Raw genomic sequence first — 19,270 nt, forward strand, 5'->3', positions numbered from 1 at the left:
CTGTGTGCATATCAGAAGGAAACTTCAGAAATAATTTGTTGCTTGTGGCAACAATTTTAAGTCTAGATAGATCGGGGAGATGAGAGGATTGCACTCTCATTTTACATAAAATTTTTGAAAATTCTGCCTTAAGAGTTTTGTCAATGGAGTTTGCAGCTAAGGCTGAAAAAAAAAAAAAAAAAAAAAAAGAAATATGATTGGTTCCGGAAATATTTCTATCTTGCACTGCAAATTGATACAATGAATGGAAAAAAAAGCCATGTGGAGAAATGGGAAGGGAAACATTCTGAGACATCTTATTGGGACAGGAATGGCAGGTTTCCCAGAAGTATAGTTCTTACTCAGGTATTTTAATATTCAAAAATATATGGATCACTCAAAGGGTCATGAAACATAAACTTCTGTCCTTGGTTAGTTTCTACTGGGGGTATGACCACAAATTGTTATGACTATGACATCTACATTTAGGTAACAAATCCAAATTAGAGTTAGTAAGTACTTAAACTGTGCAGTATCTTAATTGTGAAATAACAACTCAGGAGAGACAAGTGGCTGGGGTATATTGTTTTATCTCCCTCTGCTCTCCAGTCCAACCATTCCTGTATTCTTTCCATATTAGTTGCCTGAAGTGTTAATGTGTCGGTAAGTTATGAGATAATATCTCACAAAGAAAATATGTAAAGGGTTACAGAGCGCTTGCATTCATCTGATTAAAGATCTTTCTTATGTCATCTTATGTCAGTATGTAGAAGGTGTTGCAGATAAGATACAGTCAATGTCCGATCAACTGAAGGATAAAATAGATGACTTATCACAAGAAATTCATGACAAAATGCTTCCAGAAAAGGTGTTGCAAGCTGAGAACCATGCAGCCCAGCTGAATGAATCATCTGCAGTACTGGATGGGTAAGACAGCCATTCATTGATGATGATAAAAACACAAAGCATGTTTGTAAAGGTACTTGACAGAAATTGAAGGACATTCTTTTCAGACTTTGACATCCGTCATTGAGGATATACAAATATACAATGTTCTATATGAGTATGCAACTATACAGTTAAGTGAGAAAAGCTGAATTTATGTCTTTGATAAAAGTGTGGGGTTTAGATATGTCAAAATGAGACAGCAGCTTGAGATAAACCCCCAAACCAACAGGTAGGAGAAGTTTTTCCTCTGATTGACATTATCATTTCTGTTTGGCCAAGCTGTGGAAGGGACAGTGGAATGTCAGCTGTGGTAGTTTCACATTGATGGCTAGCTAAGCTCTGCTACATCACTCTCTCACCTCCCCTCCTCGAAGGAACAATAGGAGAAAAAGCTATGAAAACAGACTCAAGAGTTGAGATAAGGACAGGGAAATCACTCACCAATTACCATCACAGGCAAAACTCAGTGTAGGGAGATTACGTTAATCTGTTGATAATGGACTTAGAGCAATGAGAAGAAAAAGCAAAATAAAAACACCTTTCTACTATCCACCCTTTTCTACCTCCTCCGCACTGAGTGGTGCAGGGAAATGGGGAATGGGGGTTGCAGTCTTTCCATAATGTTTTGTCTCTGCAACTCCTTCAGTCAGTTTCTTCCCCTGCTCCAGCATGGGGTCACTCCCACAGAATGCAGTCCTTACTGAACTGATCTTACTGGGCTTCCCACAGTTTGGTTCCTCAAGAACTGCTCCAACATGGACGGGTCCCCTCTGGGTGGCAGCTCCCACCAGATCACCTGCTCCTGCATGGGCTCCTCCATGGGCTGCAGCATAGAGAACTGCTCCACCATGGGACGCATGGGCTGCAGGCGGACAGCCTGCTCTACCAGGGGCCTTTCCCCATGCCGCAGGGGAACTGCTGCTCCCTGCCTGGAGCAACTCCTGCCCTCCTCGCACACTAACCTTGGGGTCTGCAGGGCTGTTTCTCCTACATTTTCTCACTCATCTCTCCCAGCTTCTGTTGTGCAGCAGTTTTTTTCCCTTCCCTAACTCTGCTAACCCAGAGGCCCATCCAGCATCACTCCCTGGCTCGGCTCTGTCCAGCAGCAGTTCCCTTTTGGAGCTGGCTGGAGCTGGCTCTGATCTGACATGGGGCAGCTGCTGGGCTCTGCTCACAGAGGCCACCCATGCAGCACCTCCACTACCAGAACCTTGCCATGCAAGCCTAGTACACTACCATCTATTGTTCTATATAGATGTCATTCCTACAAGTGTTTCTGAATGCACAAAATATACAATAGCAGAGATGCATGTTTGTTTTGCTTATCACTACGTAGGTTAACTTGCCTTTTTTAAGGTTTTAAAACTGTACAGTTGCAGGAAGTAGCATGCAGGAAGGAGCTGACCCCCACCAATACACAATGCATTACTAGAAGATTTGGGTGCATTGTTATTTTGAGTGTGGTAGTTGATGTGTTACTATTTGAAAAGTGTTTTATGATGTGTTAGGCAAAGTACTAGAGAAAGACACATCCCTGTGGGTGCAACTGTGTGAATACTAAAAGACAGAACAAAACACACCATTTGTTTTGAAAAGTATAAATTGCTGAAGAAGAGTAGTCTCCTTGGTGGTACCCTAGTGCACAAATTTGTCCTTAGTCAAATAATTAAATGCTCAGAAATGAATCACAGAATCACAGAATTTCTAGGTTGGAAGAGACCTCAAGATCATCGAGTCCAACCTCTGACCTAACGCTAACAGTGCCCACTAAACCATATTCCTAAGCTCTACATCTGAATGTCTTTTAAAGACCTCCAGGGATGGTGACTCCACCACTTCCCTGGGCAGCCTGTTCCATGGATGAATGGATGAATTTGAGCAAATAATGGTCAATTGAACAGAAAGTTCTTCAGATGCATTATGTCATTCAGATTCTAGCCTGAGCCATAATCATGTATCAGGCAATACCTGGTTCTGCTCTACAGAGCACCATGTGAAAATGACATTAAGGTTGACATAGTCATTACATAGCTCCAGTATGATACTGGGCTACTTAAATCTCCATATGATACTTGCACAAGAGAAGTTTGGGCTTTGAGAGTCATGTTCAGTTTCTTTCCTTCTTGGCTAAGTCTGTGTATTCATTTAAAAAAAAAAAAAAGAAAAAAAAAAAAAGGAAAAAATATGTGTCTGTGTTTCTCTTGTAAGCTGTTTCATATATCTTATGATGCTTATATACTGTAGTGCCCTCAGATATACTCTTGATTTACACAGCTTGACTTACCATATGTTTATTGCTAGTGTTGATGTGAAAAAAAAAAAAAAAATGAACTTTCTCTTACAGGGCCCATTATGTGTTTTCATAAATATTGGTTAAAAGCAAGCAGTATGTTTTTATTTTTAAGGTGACCATTTTGGTAGGAGACACTTGTCATGGTGCTAATTTGTGTACTGTCAGAAATCCTCCATGCTAACAGACCGAAATCCATCTAGTGGTTTCACAACACTGCCCCAAAATGGATAGGTGTGATAGGCAAAAATATTTAAACCTAAGTTCAGAAACTTTGTTTTCCATTCACAACTTTCACATTCCATTATATGAGTTAGAATTGCAGTTCCCTTTGTTTATATGACCACAGCCCTCCCCATAGAAGAATGACACTTTATAATGTGTCATGAATATTATTTCATGGAAAGACCCCCAGAAAAGGTTGTTTTGATTGGGGGCGGGGGGGAGGAGGGGACTTTTGTTGTTGTTTTTCTGCATTTAAAAAGGCAAGTAATAAATAGAAAGTGTAATTTGCAACACTAAGACAATATCCAAAGATCATGGATAATCTGCATCCTGGACCTGTCCTCAGTATAGTTTCAGGGTTTTATTTTCTCAGAAACACTGCATGAATAAAAAGCTGGGGATTTTGTGTTTTGTTATTGTTGTTGTTTAATGATTGACAGTTTAGCCTGTTGTTGTTGCTTACACCCTATAAAGTTACCTGAGACTTTAATATCCCAAAGACTTGTGAGCAGATGCTTAACACATTTCTTTCTTGCCAGCATCTGTAATTTTGAGGAAAAGGCATGGATTTATCTCTGATAAAGCATCTGATACTTGCAAAATTATTGGCTTCACATATAGTGGTCACAGTACTCTAGATACTCATTCTAATTTATGTTTTGAGGAGTACTTAAAATAATGATATTTGTAGTTTCCTGAGTAAAAAAGGTTTAAGGGTACTGTTTCTAGAAGAAAGCAGCTTTTGTAAATGGAATATGGACTGAACGATTATGACACACATCAGTTTTGTTGTGCACCTCTGGGCTTAAAGACTAGTGTCACACCTAACTACAGTAGATCTAAATCCAAATACAAAATACAATCCAAAACTATCCAAATACCAATAGTTGGCATGGAGGAACTAAGGAAAGAAGCAGATAAAATGTAAATATAAGAGCACTTTGCCTCTTTAACGAAAAGTTGACAAGACAAATTTTGAGGTAGGCGTTTTTAACTGTGTCAACTAGACTTTTTAAGGGTGTGCATATGTGCTTTTGTCTTAACATAGATCTTAGGTAGCTTAGGGTAGTGTTTAAGCCATGTTTACTGTGGTGCAGCAGTATCATGTATACTTCTATCTGGTCCAAACATCACCTTCAGTTTCTCAATATACACAATAAATAATACAGAATCAAATCAAGAACACTTCAAATTATATCTAAAAGCAAATTATTAAAAATTAAAATTTCTAGATTGGTCAGATACATAATTTTAAAGGAGAAAGAAATACCAAAGTCCTATGTCATCCTGCATCAGGATAAAGTTGTTTAGTTCATGCACTGACATTAAAGTCAAACTTTATAGCAATATGCAGTCTCTCTCTATCTATCTTAGGAATTCAAAAATATATCTATCCTCACAGCTGGCACTTGGGTATCTTTCAGCTAATACTAAATTTGCTGAAAAATACCATTTCATCTTACAAGAGAGATTGAGGGAGAGCTTCTTCTCTCAAATCACCCCCTAAGGCTTCAGATAGCATACTGATTGATGGTGAGGGTGTTCTCTTGAAAGTTAGAACATAGAACAGTTCATGAATTTAACCTAGGGAAAAAAAATATATATTTATGTATTTATCTATCCTGTATACAGATAGGTATTAGGACAGGCTTTTCTTCCTTATGCCTAATTGCCTGCTGATGAACAGACGTCACTGGTATGTGGAAAATTCAGTTTAGTTCCCTCCTAACCAGAGGGTATATGAACCATGTTTCTAAGCAGTACTTCAACTACTAGCTAAATAGCTATGGTGGGCTGCACATTTCTCTAACAGAGTATCAAAAAAACTTACTCTAGCCTAGTGAGCTCCATCTGTATTTGAGGAAGGAGATAGATAAATATCTGTCTCTTTTTCTCTGTCAATAAATCTATCTCCCCCTTTCCATCAATAAAAAGTATTTTTTTTAAATGTTAACAGCAAAAGGAGGACCAGAGAAAACAATACTTGGAAGACGATGGTCACCTCACAAACAGGGACATAGATGAAGCAGAGACATTTAATGCCTTCTTTGCCTCTGTCTTCAACACCAATGATGGGCTCTGGGACCCCAGGTGTCCTGACTTGGAGGACCATGACTGTGATAATGATAAACTTCCAGCCAACCCCGAACGTGTGTGGAACTTGCTGCTCCAGCTGGAAGAACTGGAAGCCTATGGGGCCTGATAGGATTCATCACAGGGCACTCAGAAAGCTGGCTGATGGTATTGTTAGACCTCTCTTAGGTTGTTTTTTTCAAAGGTTTTAGGAATCTGGAGATGTCTCAGTTGACTGGAAGCTAGCAAACATTGTTCCAATTTTCAAGAAAGGCAAAAAAGAATACCCCAGTAATTACAGGCCTGTCAGACTCATTTCAGTGCCTGGTAAAATTATGGACAAAATTATTCTGGGAATTACTGAAAAACAACTGAGGGACAAAGTGGTCATTAGTCATAGGCAACATGGGTTCATGAGGGGAAGGTCCTACTTAACAAACTTAATTTCCTTTTAAGATAAGGTAACCTATCTAGTTGACAATGGAAAGCCTGATGATGTGTTTTTTGGGGGGTATTTCAGTAAAGATTTCAATACTGTTTCTTGCAGTATACTTCTGGATAAAATGTCCAGCATACAGCGAGATAAAAAATGTAATAGCATGGGTGAACAATTGGCTGATGGGTCAGGCTCAAAAGGTTATGTTAAATGGGATTATATCAAGTTGGTGGCCAGTCACTAGTAGGGTTCCACAGGGCTCCATTTTAGGGCCAGTTCACTTTAATGGTTTTATAAATTACTTGGACGTTGGATTAAAAGGTGTTTTGAGGAAGTTTGCCATTGATACAAAACTGGGAGGAACTGACTCCATGAGGGTAGAGAGGCTGCCAGACAACTGGGCAATCACCAGCCATATGAAGGTTAGCTAGAGTAAGTGTCAGATTCTGCACTTGGGAAGGGGCAATCCTGGCCATACATACAGACTAGGGGTCAAAAGGCTGGAGATCAGCCCTGCAGAAAGGAATATGAGGATTTTGGCCAATGTCAAGCTGAATCCGAGTCCCCAGTGTTCCTGGGCAGCCAGGAGCATCAACTGTATCCTGGGGTGCCTCAGGCACAGCACTGCTGGCCAGCTGAAGAAAGTGCTTGTCCTGCTCTGTTCAGTGCTGATGTGCCCTCACCTTGAGTACTGTGTGCAGTTTTGGGTGCCACAGTATTAAAAACAAACAAACAAACAAACATAAAACTATTAGAGAGCGTGCAAAGGAGGGCTACAAAGGTGGTGTAGGGTATATGGGTGAAGATGTATGAGAAGCAGATGAGGTCCCTTGGTTTGTTAAGCCCAGAGAGAGCAGAGAAAGCTGAGGGGAGGCCTCATGGCAGCCTGCAGCTCCCTCAGGAGGAGAGTGGAGGGGTGGACACTGAGCTCTGCTCCCTGGTGACAGAGACAGGACACGAGGGTACAGCATGGAGCTGGGGCAGAGGAGGGTCAGGTTGGATATTAGTAAAAGGTTCCTCAATGGAAGAAGATGCTGGGCACTGGAACAGGCTCCCCAGGCAAGTGGTCGGGGCACCGAGCCTGCTAGAGTTCAAGAAGCATTTGGACAAAGCTCTCAGACGTAAGATCTGATTTTGGGGTGGTCCTGTGGTAGACTTAGGTGGTCCAGGAGTTAGACTTAATGATCCTTGTGGGTTCCTTCCAACTCAGGATATACTATGACTGTATGATTCTATGATTCTAGACTCTTCCAGGAATGATGCAGAGGCAGCCCAAAGGAAATTTATCTCCTTCTGTTATCTATGCATGGAGTCCAGGGAACATACCCTTTGTCCCCTTAGTATTTTATTTTGTATTGTGTAGAAATCATTAAACACTCATTGAAGCAAGTATTCAAACCCAGCTGTCCCGATTCTCCAGAGAATAGATTAGTTATGAGGTTAGGGAATTAATTTCAGTTTCTTCCACGCATTCTGTCTCAATGTCTTAAGTATTTTGTATAGGCTGAAGCAGGACTAACCCCTGCCTCCCTGACATTACCATATGCATCAATGTCCAGAGCATTTCCCTGAGAGGCAAAGATCCAAGTTGACATCCATTCTTGTCCAATTCAAGCAGTGAATTGGAACTTTTTACCCTTTTTCAGGGAAAGTAGGATAGGCATTAAGATATAACATGTTCTGAGAGAGATGTCTTCAAGTTCATTCTGTATGTGCAATACTTCTTTGTAGAAAATATTTGAATATGTCACATGCAGAGAGTGCAAGAAAAACGATTTCTCTAGTCTGGTGTCTAAAAATTCCCTTGAAAGTCAGTTAGCTGAGCTCTAACCCCTGCACCAAGAATATTATTTGTTTATAATTATATTTTAATTTAATTGTAATTATTAAAATGGAGCGTTTCATATAAATGGAACACTCCATTCAATATGAAGTATTATTGGTTATGTTTTTCATTTTGGTAAGCGAAATGAAAACTGAACATTTAGGATTTGTTTTAGATAATGAGATTTCTGTGTTTGGAAGCCAGACCAAGAAAAGGGTGATTCACACAGACTGCTCTAAAATATCCCTATGATGGTGTTCCCCATGTTCAGACAGTTCAAACTTCAGTGAATAGCCTGACTCATCCCGTAACCTATAAACCTACATTATGTGTATATTATCCATTATAGTATATAATCTACTGTATGGTAGATAATAGTAGATAGTAAATTTATATTTATGTTATATATAAGTATTTAGATTTATAAATCTGTATATATAGAGATTTACAGATTTTTATATATATATTAAAGAGTATATAATATCTACTATGTATGTATATCTACTAAAGTGTGTGTATATCTGTGTCTATGTAATGTATGTATATAATATCTACTATTTATTAAGCACTGCACTGTCTTATCTCAGTGCCTGATCCATTTTTATTTCACATAACCTCCTTGTTAACAAATGTTATTCTTCTGTGTCTTTTTGCACAGATGAAATATGAATTCTCTTACATATATAATGCCAGAACTCCTGAATTTTCAAGTGTAGTATTGCTCTCTAAAGCAATGTCTTAGAAATAACCTTAGAAATAAAGGCTGTTGGGTTTGAAGAAGTAGGCTACTATATTCTATTGAGCTCTGATAGCAGGTTTAATGATGTGTTTACTTTTTCCATCCCAACAGAATCCTTGCTGAAGCCAAAAACATCTCTTTCAATGCCACACTTGCTTTCAATGCTTATACTAACATCAAGGATAACACGGATGAAGCTGAAAAAGTTGCCAAGGAAGCCAAGGTTCTTGCAAATGAAGCTATACAAGCGGTAAGAAAAATAAGTAAATCTGGAAGTAAATAATAATAATTATAAGAATATTATAGATATATAATATAATATAAATTTTCAGAGGAAACAGAGAACTTTTAAAAATAGGATTCTAAGCTAAAGCCAGTTCTGCTGCCTGAGTCATAATGAGGAGCTTGGCTCCGTAGACCAGAAAACATTCTGAGCATAGCCAGAATTGTTTTTATACCTAATTTTGAAGGAGTTAATGGCTAATTTGTAGAAGCTGGTCAGAGAACAATTGATGTGCGCTTCACAGGCACACAAAAAATCACCAAGGAAATTACAGTATTATATAAAATAGGCAGACCCTGTATTTGATACAGAAACATACAGGTGAACAGAAGAAACTTGCAGTTAGAACACTTGCATGTGCAAAAAATTAGCTTGCAGAGAGCTACTTCGGTCAAATAGATTGCAAGAACAGTAAAAGCAACAACATGCTGAAAAAGTCTGTATTTTTGAGATGGATAAAGTGATTTAGTTGTTGCACAAATATTTCAATATTTTTAGACAGTTTAGATTGGTAACTTCTGTTTCATATAATACTAATTACTACATGTATATTTCTCTCTTGATGGGAAAAAAAAAGTCACCTCACATATTAGTGTATGCTGGTTCTCTCAATAGTTATTTGTTTCTCTAGAACTGCTAATTACTCTGCAGAAGTAAATAAGGAGTTCTGGATTATCGTGTTTTTGTTTTTTTTTTTTTCTGTGCATTTACATTTAATACAGATATTTATCCTTTGTTTCTTTCATGATTAACAGTGAATGAAGCAGGCAGCTGTTGTAAGGATTGAGAAGGGAAAAAGAAAAAAAGATACATATAGCAGTCAAGAAAGAAAGCGAGCAATTACAGTTTGACTACAAATGAGTATAAATCAGATGGTGAACTAGCAGATTATACCATGGGGTGAAAGTGGATAGATAGTTTGAAAAGGATAGAGGTGAAGAGATGGACAATATTATGCAAGTGAGTAGCAAGGAGAGACTAAGATACTATTTGGGTGGGGTTTTAAGCATCTCGTCTCTATACATTCATTAGATGAAGCCTGTTTATGTTCTTTGCTGTATATGTGTAACGGGGGTAATAGGTGTCTAGTTGATAAAGAGGAAAATGGAGAGAGCTACTGCCTTTTAAACATAATTGGCTATATAGAGAGATAATCAGTGGTTTACCATCATGCTGCTGCAGAGCGAGGTAGACTTTACACAGTATTTGGTAAACATGTTAGGATTTGGGGCCCAATTGAAAAAAATTGTGAAGTTCAGTCATTGTTTAACCATTCTATTTTTATTTATTTATTTATTTATTCCTTAATGGAAAGAGCCAGATATTTGCTTGTCCTAGTTCAAAAGTTTAACTGCTAAAATCAGTAAATCAGAAAGAGGCTTCTCTTTCTACAAGGAGCTTACTTGTAGCTGAGCTTTAACAGGACAGGAGTGCCCCCATGCTGTCGTGCAGCTCCATGGTTCAAGCACTAGCCTAGAAGGCATCATTTGTGGATTTGAACCCCTTCAGACTAAGCAAGTCCTAGAAACTGTTCCCTCCTTCTCAAGTAGGTGCTCTTTGGGCCAATGTATAGAAGACAGAAATAATCTCTTTCTGCTCCTTCCGGAAGATGGAGCCATATTCTTTTCTTTCTGAAAGTACCTGTGGGTGCCGATCTTTTGTAAAGGACTCTGATCTGCAGAAGCTAGCAGATAACAGAGGAGAGGTCTGAAGTTCACCTGCATCACTGAACCTAGCCTTTCCTAGCAAATGATAGTGTTGGGTCTGTGGAGGGAAGGTTTTCCAACAGTAGCAAGCTGGTGCATAAACTAGAAATGCTAGAACTGGGCTGAGTTTTAAGTTCCACCCTGCAAGTGACTGAAGTAAACAATATATGGGAGCCTCAGTGATATATCAGAATTTGGGGTTGTTTTTGTTTTTAACAGGAAGATTAGTTTGTTTTTAAATTAAGCTAATGTTGCTAAAGGCAAGAACAACAACAACAAAAAAATGCTTAAAATCCGTCGTGATTACAGGAAGCCTGATAAATGACTGGGAAAAAATGTATTAAAAATATGACAGAAAAATTCCTCCTGAGCTTTTTATGATGGATTTGCTCTCCCCTTTAAAAGAAAAATAAATTTATCACAGATGAGAAATCTCTAGCATTCAGGCAGCTTCAATACCCCATTACTTAGCCAAGACAGTAACTGACTGAAGAGTAGAGTCATGTTAACAAACCCAGCTTGTGTCTCTCAGATCAGAACTATAGTTTTAAAACACATCTTGAAGAAGTAATTTTCTTCTTAGTCTTTTTTAGACTAGTAACTGGAACCACAGGTGACATGTTAAGTGTTTAGGGTCCTGCTTGCTTCTTTTCTTCTTACTCCCTTTGTAGTGGCACCCAACATAACTATTGGGGTGCCATTACATTCAGTGTCCTGAGGTGCAATTCATTCATAACATCTTGGTACTTCAGAATTCTCAGCTTCCCCGAGACTTCTCATTCTTTCTCCAAGATTGTGAAAATGAGAGTAGCCTTAGCTCTCACAGAGGTGAAGGCATCTCAGAATGTAAATGTATGTGAAAAGAAGATCCTTTATTTAAAAAATAAGGCAGAGCTGTTTTAATGGATGTGAATTAGGACAAAAAACAACTTACAAGTGTAAAGGTGAATTTAAGTATTTGATCCTCAAAACTGCCCCAGTGGATTTGCATATGTGCTTGGAGCTGTACCTCTTCAAGTGACCAAAACTACTGACATGTCAGCAGGTTTAGGCACCATAATGCCTATTTCATGCTTACATGCATTCATGAAACCTTGGGAAAAAAAAAAAAATCCCTCCATACTGCAAAAGCCCCAGCAATTCTTTGTCTGATACATGTTCAGACCGTGCCCAGCATGTGCTGAGTCTTCACAGAATGCTGTGGCCATTGCTAATCTAATTCAAATTTGCAGCCTGTAGCCTTATCCCTGTCAATGTGCATTCAGTGATTCGCACAGCCATCCCTGGGAGATCTGGAGGGATCTTCTTCATCCCAAAATAGTTCTGTAATCCACCAGGCTATGTGCTGAACTGAAATAGGAAGAACTTCTTTACCAAAAGGGTTGTTAGACATTGGAACAGGCTGCCCAGGGAAGTGGTGGAGTCACCATCCCTGGAAGTCTTTAAGAGACGTTTAGATGTAGAGCTTAGGGATATGGTTTAGTGGGGACTGTTAGCGTTAGGTCAGAGGTTGGACTCGATGATCTTGAGGTCTCTTCCAACCTAGAAATTCTGTGATTCTGTGAAATCTTACTTCTTCTGCAGAAGGTGGATCATTTGGCAAGAACAGAGTTCAAGAGTCACGGAAGTAGTAGAAAAAGGAAGACATGGGATATTTTTTCCTGAATTCATTCCTTACCCATAATTATTGCTAATTATGGATTTATAGAGCTTTTCAGTAATTTGATACATGTTTTTCTTTTGGTGCTAAACCTTGTTAAAATTATTGCTAACCCAAGGAAACGAAGAAACAGACCATTAAGGATGATGTATGGTTTCAGTGGCAGCATTTTGTATTATGTTATTATAACAGCACTTATGCCTCTAACCCAAGAATGAGATGGCATTGTTTGAATACATAATGAGATCCCACTCCTGCTACAAGATGCCACAAGCAGTCAAGCTGCACAAAGTTTGTATAGGGCAGGGGGTGTGGAGGGAAGCACAGAGTGAGGAAGTTACTGTCCCCAGTGTATGTACACTCTGGAACAGATAGAACTTAGATTCCTGAGACACTGTGGTTTTCCAATTTGTCTTGAACCATGGTAATTTTTTACTTTTTTTTTTTTTTTTTCATTTTTACAGCAGGTGTACCAATTTAGAAAACAATATAAAAATCCCTTAGCTGTCAGTCTTATTAAATCATAAAAGGATTCATCATGACCCAAGCTTGCCGCAAGCTGGGCATAAACTTTACCTCACACTGCCAGAAAATATTTGTTTTTTTCATTATTGACTTCATCATAACTCAACATTCCATAAGCCGGAAGAAAAGCTAGCAAAAAAAGTATGTTTTGCATTTTATTTTTTTGATTAATCCTCCCTTGCAGAATTATTTGAAAATTAATATAAAATAAAGCTTTTAATCAGTACAAGTGTATTTGTCTCTGAAGGGCCTTTATGCTGAAATTTGTTTCTGATTAATTGCCAGCCCAGACCTATTTATTGTCCCTGATTTGATATTTGATATAAAACTTCTTGTTTTTGCATTGCAAATCTGGCCTTCCAATGTATTTCTATTGACTATAAACTGCTTTAACAGCCAGTCGACCATGCCTAGTAATTTAATAATAACAACAATCATTATTTTTGAAGTCCGTGGGCACATGGACCTAAGTTTTGATGCTAATGGGAAAAAGAATATGTAGTAGTATTATCTGATTTGACAGGTGCATCTGCTACAAAATCTGGCCAACTGTTCTTCCTTCAGGAGCAATCTTTTGCTTAACTGGAAAGTCATTTTTTTGCTGTTGTTTGCTTTTTTCTTTTTTTTTTTTTCTAGGGTTATATGTGTTTTTCTGTTACTGGTGCTACTTATATTAAGTGATAAAATCTATTTAAAAAAAAAAAAAAGGTATTGTTGTTTTGTTGATCTTTCAAACATATTTTCTGTTGATATGGGGAAGAATTTATAGTAGGAACAGCTTAATAGTTCAAGTGTGCTTGGCAGTCATATAGGTCATACTTCATAAAATCACTTAGCCCATGATGAAAGCTGAGAATAAATTCAGATCCCATGACTACAAGGAAGAAGTATGGTAGATGTATCCCAGTGACATGGCCACACATGCCATGAGATATACCTTTACAAAAAAACTTTATTCTGAGTTTTGTGAGTATCCAAAGTGTTCTTTAAGATTTTTAAATGAAAAAAAAAAATAGACAAGTCCCATACATGGTTCTCAACGTTTCATCAAAAAACAGCAAAGATTCAGTAGTATCACCTCTGGGCTTACTCATTATGTAAATAATGAATAGTAATAATAACTGTGTAATTTAATTGACACATATTTTGAGTATATGTATCCGCCCTGGAAAATGAAAAGTAGCTGCTGCTTAATTGCATACTAGTTACAAGGCTATGACCCATGACTAATATAGAATGTTATCTGGCTGTCAAGAGTATTCTCACAGAAATGTACTCAGTATGATGTATGACCTGAGTTCACTCTTACAAACTGAACAGTAAGTGGTTTAGAACCTAGAGCATTTTCTACCAACTGAAAATACTAATCTAATTTAGAAAAATCATACTACCAATTGATCAGTCTCTGCACTGGAGAGAGATGTTTTTTCAAAGCAAAGATCTTTAAATAATATGATATGTAGAAGGATGGATATTTAGTAATAAAACTCTTTCAGATTAACTGCAGTTTACCTTTTTAAACTCGATTTCCTTTGTAGCATCTTTACTATACTGACCTAGCAATTACAGTTCTTGTATTTAACCATGAAGACAGCTCTGTTCTCTGAGAATATGGAACATCAGATCCAGTCTGGCTTCTAAAGGTATTAGGGAGAAATACTGTAGCTGGAGGAAGAAACATGTTTTAAGTTGAAAGATTTGTTTGTTATGGACAAAGTTCTGTTCCTAGAGCAAATCTCTTTCTGTAATGATATAAACATTTTCTCTTCTTATCGTAGTCATCACTGGTATTCCAAAGGAGAACTGGCTTCTTCTAAAAACAAAAGAAAATGAATTAAAGGAAATTATTTTTTAGTCTTTTGAAGACCAGTGTAATGACAATGGGATATGATTCAGAACACACTGAAGTTCATTTGAATTTAGAACATTCACTTAGATGGTTTTCCTGTATCTTTTATGACTTGAGACTTTCCTGTATCTGTGACACTGCTTGTTTGTCTGCAGACATCTGGTCCTCAAGGATCGTTGAAGGATGACGCCAAGAGCTCTCTTCAGAAAAGCTTCAGGGTCCTTAATGATGCCAAGAGGCTAGAAAATGATGTTAAAGGTATGTGCAGTATGTGGCATTCAGGTCCATTATATACTAGAAAAACTTTATGAGACTGTTTTACTTCCAGTATGAATAAGCCATGTCAGAAGAAAAAAAAAAAATATTTCTAGTTCAGTATCTGTTTTTAAATTGAACAATGTATTAATGAAAAATACTCTATTTTGGGTCCAGGCATATTACAGGGATGCTTGTCCTCTTCTGGGATGGGAAGGCTGGAAAAGCTAGAACCTTAGTCTTCTCTTGATGATTACAGTAAGGTTGAGAGTAAGTGGGAATGAGAGAGGTATGAAAATACAGGTTTTGATTTAGTAAATGCTCTAGCAGAAAATTAGTACAAAATCCAGCACAACATTACATTTTTCTTCCTATTAATACAGAATTAGGGTTTAAAATACCTGTTAATGCAGAATTAGGCTTTACAATACCAACCAGACATAGCACATTTCTTTAGGATGCTTATGGGGTTGTGACAGAAAAGGGAAGTGTGGGGATGCAGGATGAAGATGTTTGCCAAATAGGATGATGGGAGGGAATTGCTAAGTATTTTCTTCAAAAACAAAATTAAAACATTTCTCTGGACAAAACAGATGAGTTTTCATACACAAACACACAATATTTCTTCATTCCTAAGGTTTAAGTATGTGGCTAAATGCAGCTCAAATTATAAAGTTTGTAGATCTCAAACCAAGTACTTCAATTTGGTGCAAATAAAACATCTTCATTTTTCTGCACTTTTTTCATAAATACTGTTTGGTGAGACATAATAATTGATAATTCAGATAAGACTGTGTTTATAATGTACCTGATTATTTTCTCCTTGATAAATGAGAGTATTATAGTTGAATGCCACAGTGTGAGAAAGTAGGGCAGTAGTCAGGATAAACACAACAAGGTGCTTCATGCACACATGAATGCACAGCTGCAGAAATGCAGGATGAAGAGCAAGTCTGTGTAGTAGTTCCATAGAATGAAAATGAAGAAAATCATGGATCACATGCTGGTTCACAGTGGATGTCAGGTAGATGTCGCAGGGGAATGCATGAACAGGTGAATGGCTTTCCAAAACACATGAAACAATTTGTCCACAGAGTGGAAGGGTTACTTGTGCCTTAGCAAAATTACTGTCTGCAGTGCTAGGTACTGAACTTACGAAGGTTGAGGTCATTTGCAGATAGTCTTGCAAACATCATGAAGACTAAGTGGAAGTGTAGAGAAGGAGAAAGATTGAAATAATTTAAAATTGTAGACTGAAAAAGAGACAAATAAGTAGGGACTTATTCTTCAGTATTGCCAAGGTTTCTCCAAATAAGATTGTACTAACATATCTTAAATTGTGCTGTTCCAGATCACATATTAGGAAAATCTTTCTTGTAATTAAAATGTAGAAGTACTGGAATTGATTGCCTGAGGGGGATTTGACCTTTGAAAATCTTTGAAAACAGCTTAGGCAAACATCAGTGAGGAATGACTGCTAGTCAGAAGGAGAAAAATGTTCTTTGGGCAGACATTTGGAGCCTATGATTCAATGATCTTTTGAGCTCTTGCACAATCTTGCAAACAAAAGCAGTTTGTATGTTGCATCATTATCCAGACAGATTGTTTTATAAGTCTTCTAAGAAAATACTTATTGCTGTGCTAATGAAGCATCTGTTTAACAGTAATCGTCAATTCTTTCTCCACAGAAGTCTTAGAAAGGAGCTAAAAAATATTTCATATTTCAGTATTTCAAACGAACCTGAAGGGAAATAAGCATCATACGCTTTGAAATAGGCCAGCATTCTGAGTTTCACAACTTTGTGAAAAATGTTAAACATTGTTGTTTGAGTACCTTGTTTTTACATATACAAGAGAAAGTGATTTAAGATTGTACCATCTTTATGCCACTAGTATATTAAAGTGTTAGAGGAATATCAATTAACCAAATAATTCATACAGCTACTTTTGAAGGTAATTCATACAAATACTGTTGTGTTTTGTTTTGTTTTGTTTTGTTTTAAGTAATCTAGATAGAATATGTTTAAAATGATAACTTCATGGTTTATTCCAATTTAGTACACTGTAATCCCATCTCTTATGTTTGACATATCTCTTGTGTTTATACATATATGTATATATTTCAAAAAGCTTGTTTTCAGTCAGTTTAGCTTTTGAAAAATCTTTTCATACTATATATGTTGTAGTTTAATCTGATTCAGTTGGCTGAAGTCATTGTGCTATAGCACGGTTAACATGGGATTAACTATAAGGACAGGTATAACACTTTCTCACTTACATGAGAAAACAGATCTAGGATTTGGAAGAAATAAAGAGGACAAGATGAAAACAACTATGATATAATATTTCTTGCTCATTATAGGATTTGAAAATTAATCTGCTTTGTTTGTTTTTTTATTTCATGCATCAGAACTAGAAAAATCACACGCAGTAAATATTCCAGGTTGAGATTTAATCTGCCTGTCACAGAGATGATGCCTGAAGCTTCCATGTCATGCTACAGTAGTTAAAAAATATTTTTTATTAGAAATAAGACAGATTTTTATAATAGAGCCCAGTCTTTCGGGTTTTAATATATAAAATTTTCATTGGCCTCCTGGGAGATGCATTATAAAAACCATACAGCATGAAGAATGAGATCCACATAACACAGAGTCATCGTTTGACTATTACTGTATTCTCATTTATTTTTGGCAGTTCTAGGATTTCAACTTGCAGACTAGTTAACAAGTCATCATAATGTTTAACAAGGTCATAAGACAAAAATTTTAATATGGTCATTAATTACATTTCAATATCATACACAGTTTGAAAGTTTAAAAACATTTTTTTCCTCGGAGCTGCTACAAGAAAATAATAAGTACCAACAGTTTCTAGTAAATCTTGGATGTATATTAGGCTTCCTCTTTATTGTGACTTTACTGCCAGATTCAGTACCAATTTAGGGCTAGAGGACCATGTTTCAGTAAATACACCACAGAAACTCATTGAACTGCTAGGTGAGACCAGTGGGCAAATTTAAGTAATATGGCTGAAGCAGAAAGAGTGGGGATGCTGTTTGTGAAGAAAGCAAACTTCACATCTTTCCATGGCTGGAAATGCCAAAAAGGCATTTGTACACCATGGTGGAATCCATAGCTTTCTGTGCTCCATGAATGGTTACCTCAGAGTTATCATGTGCTCTGTAGAGCATAGGGACCTGTTTTCCAGGCCAAAATCAAAGACTTTGAATATATATCAATACTATGCTCCCACAGGGCTATCCAATTTAACTCTGAAAATAAATAAATAAATAAATAAAATATTACAACCTCAATAAGACATGACTTCAGAGATTTTTGAAAAAAACATGTTATTCTCCAATTTTAGTCCAGTGAGAATTTCAGTTGATGTCCATTTCATAATTCAGAAGTGAAGGTCTAAGCATCCTAAAGATTCATAAAGCAATCCTCATGCAAGCAGGGAGCAGCAGTGCTTATAAGATAAGTATTAGATCTTTGTCTGTGGTCTTGCCCCATGCTGAAGGTTAATGAGATGGAGTTTCCTAATGTTCTCTGATATGACTTAGATATAACGTGCTCCATACAGATAAACATTCTAAACTTTCCAGTATGCTTTTTTGTATCTGATAAAACATAGCCATGCTCCACAGCTTGACCCACAGAGATCAGTTAGTATAATGCCCAGAATGCAGATACGTAAAAGTAAAATGCAAAAACAGATTATTTTTTTCCCTACTCTGCTTTTTCTCCAAAGTGATGGTGTTACTAGTATTATGAACATAATCTCTTCTGGATGACTTGATGTTTCCTGGATGGAAAGCGAGATTTGAGTGTAAAACTAATAGATATTTTCTACCGTTCTTACAAGCCACCCTGTTCAGAGTCTCTACTGAAAGTGAAGGATGGATGATGGGCACTCTATAAAAATCTGCTAGACAGAAGTGATCATTAGTTTGAAATTTCTCTGCCTGCACTACAGGTAGTACATTAGTTAAAGTAATGAAAATCCATAAGCCACTCAAGTAATATATACTCCAGAAATCCAGGCTGGGCTATGATAGAGGTGGGAGTGTTTTCTTGCTACATTATGACGTTTCTGTGATTTGTGGCCAATTACACTAGTTATAAAACGGCTGTTAATCACAAAAATGTTTTATATTACCACCAAAAACTGCTGAAACAGTCCTTACAAAGCAAAGCTTCTGACAGAAGCTATTAAAATGGAGATTTAATTCTTTCTTTCTCTGTGGGGCTAGGTGTTAGAAGAAATAACCCTGGTGGGAGAAGCAAAATCTGTGTGTAATGCTCTGTCTAAGGAGTTTTGAAATTTTGGCTACAAATGAGTGAATGCTGCTGCCTGCCAGCTTCATTCTCTCTGTGCCTTGAGGGATTTTTAGTTTGCCAGGAGCAATTTTTCTTGCTGATAATTTTGAATTTACTGTTTTAAAAATATATTTGCCCAGTGCAGATTTGAG

At 37.2% G+C, this 19,270-nt stretch overlaps 1 protein-coding gene across 1 annotated transcript in view; it reads left to right on the forward strand.

Moving 5' to 3' along the window:
- Positions 1–19,270, forward strand: part of LAMA2 (laminin subunit alpha 2) — a 356,269-nt gene that overhangs the window by 278,662 nt on the left and 58,337 nt on the right. Inside the window, 3 exon segments of the mRNA XM_032185008.1 lie at positions 743–906; positions 8,627–8,765; positions 14,694–14,796. Of these exon segments, the coding sequence (XP_032040899.1) occupies positions 743–906; positions 8,627–8,765; positions 14,694–14,796 (406 nt within the window).

This window comes from Aythya fuligula, chromosome 3 (assembly GCF_009819795.1).
Source record: "Aythya fuligula isolate bAytFul2 chromosome 3, bAytFul2.pri, whole genome shotgun sequence".
In the NCBI taxonomy this organism is placed as follows: Eukaryota; Metazoa; Chordata; class Aves; order Anseriformes; family Anatidae; genus Aythya; species Aythya fuligula.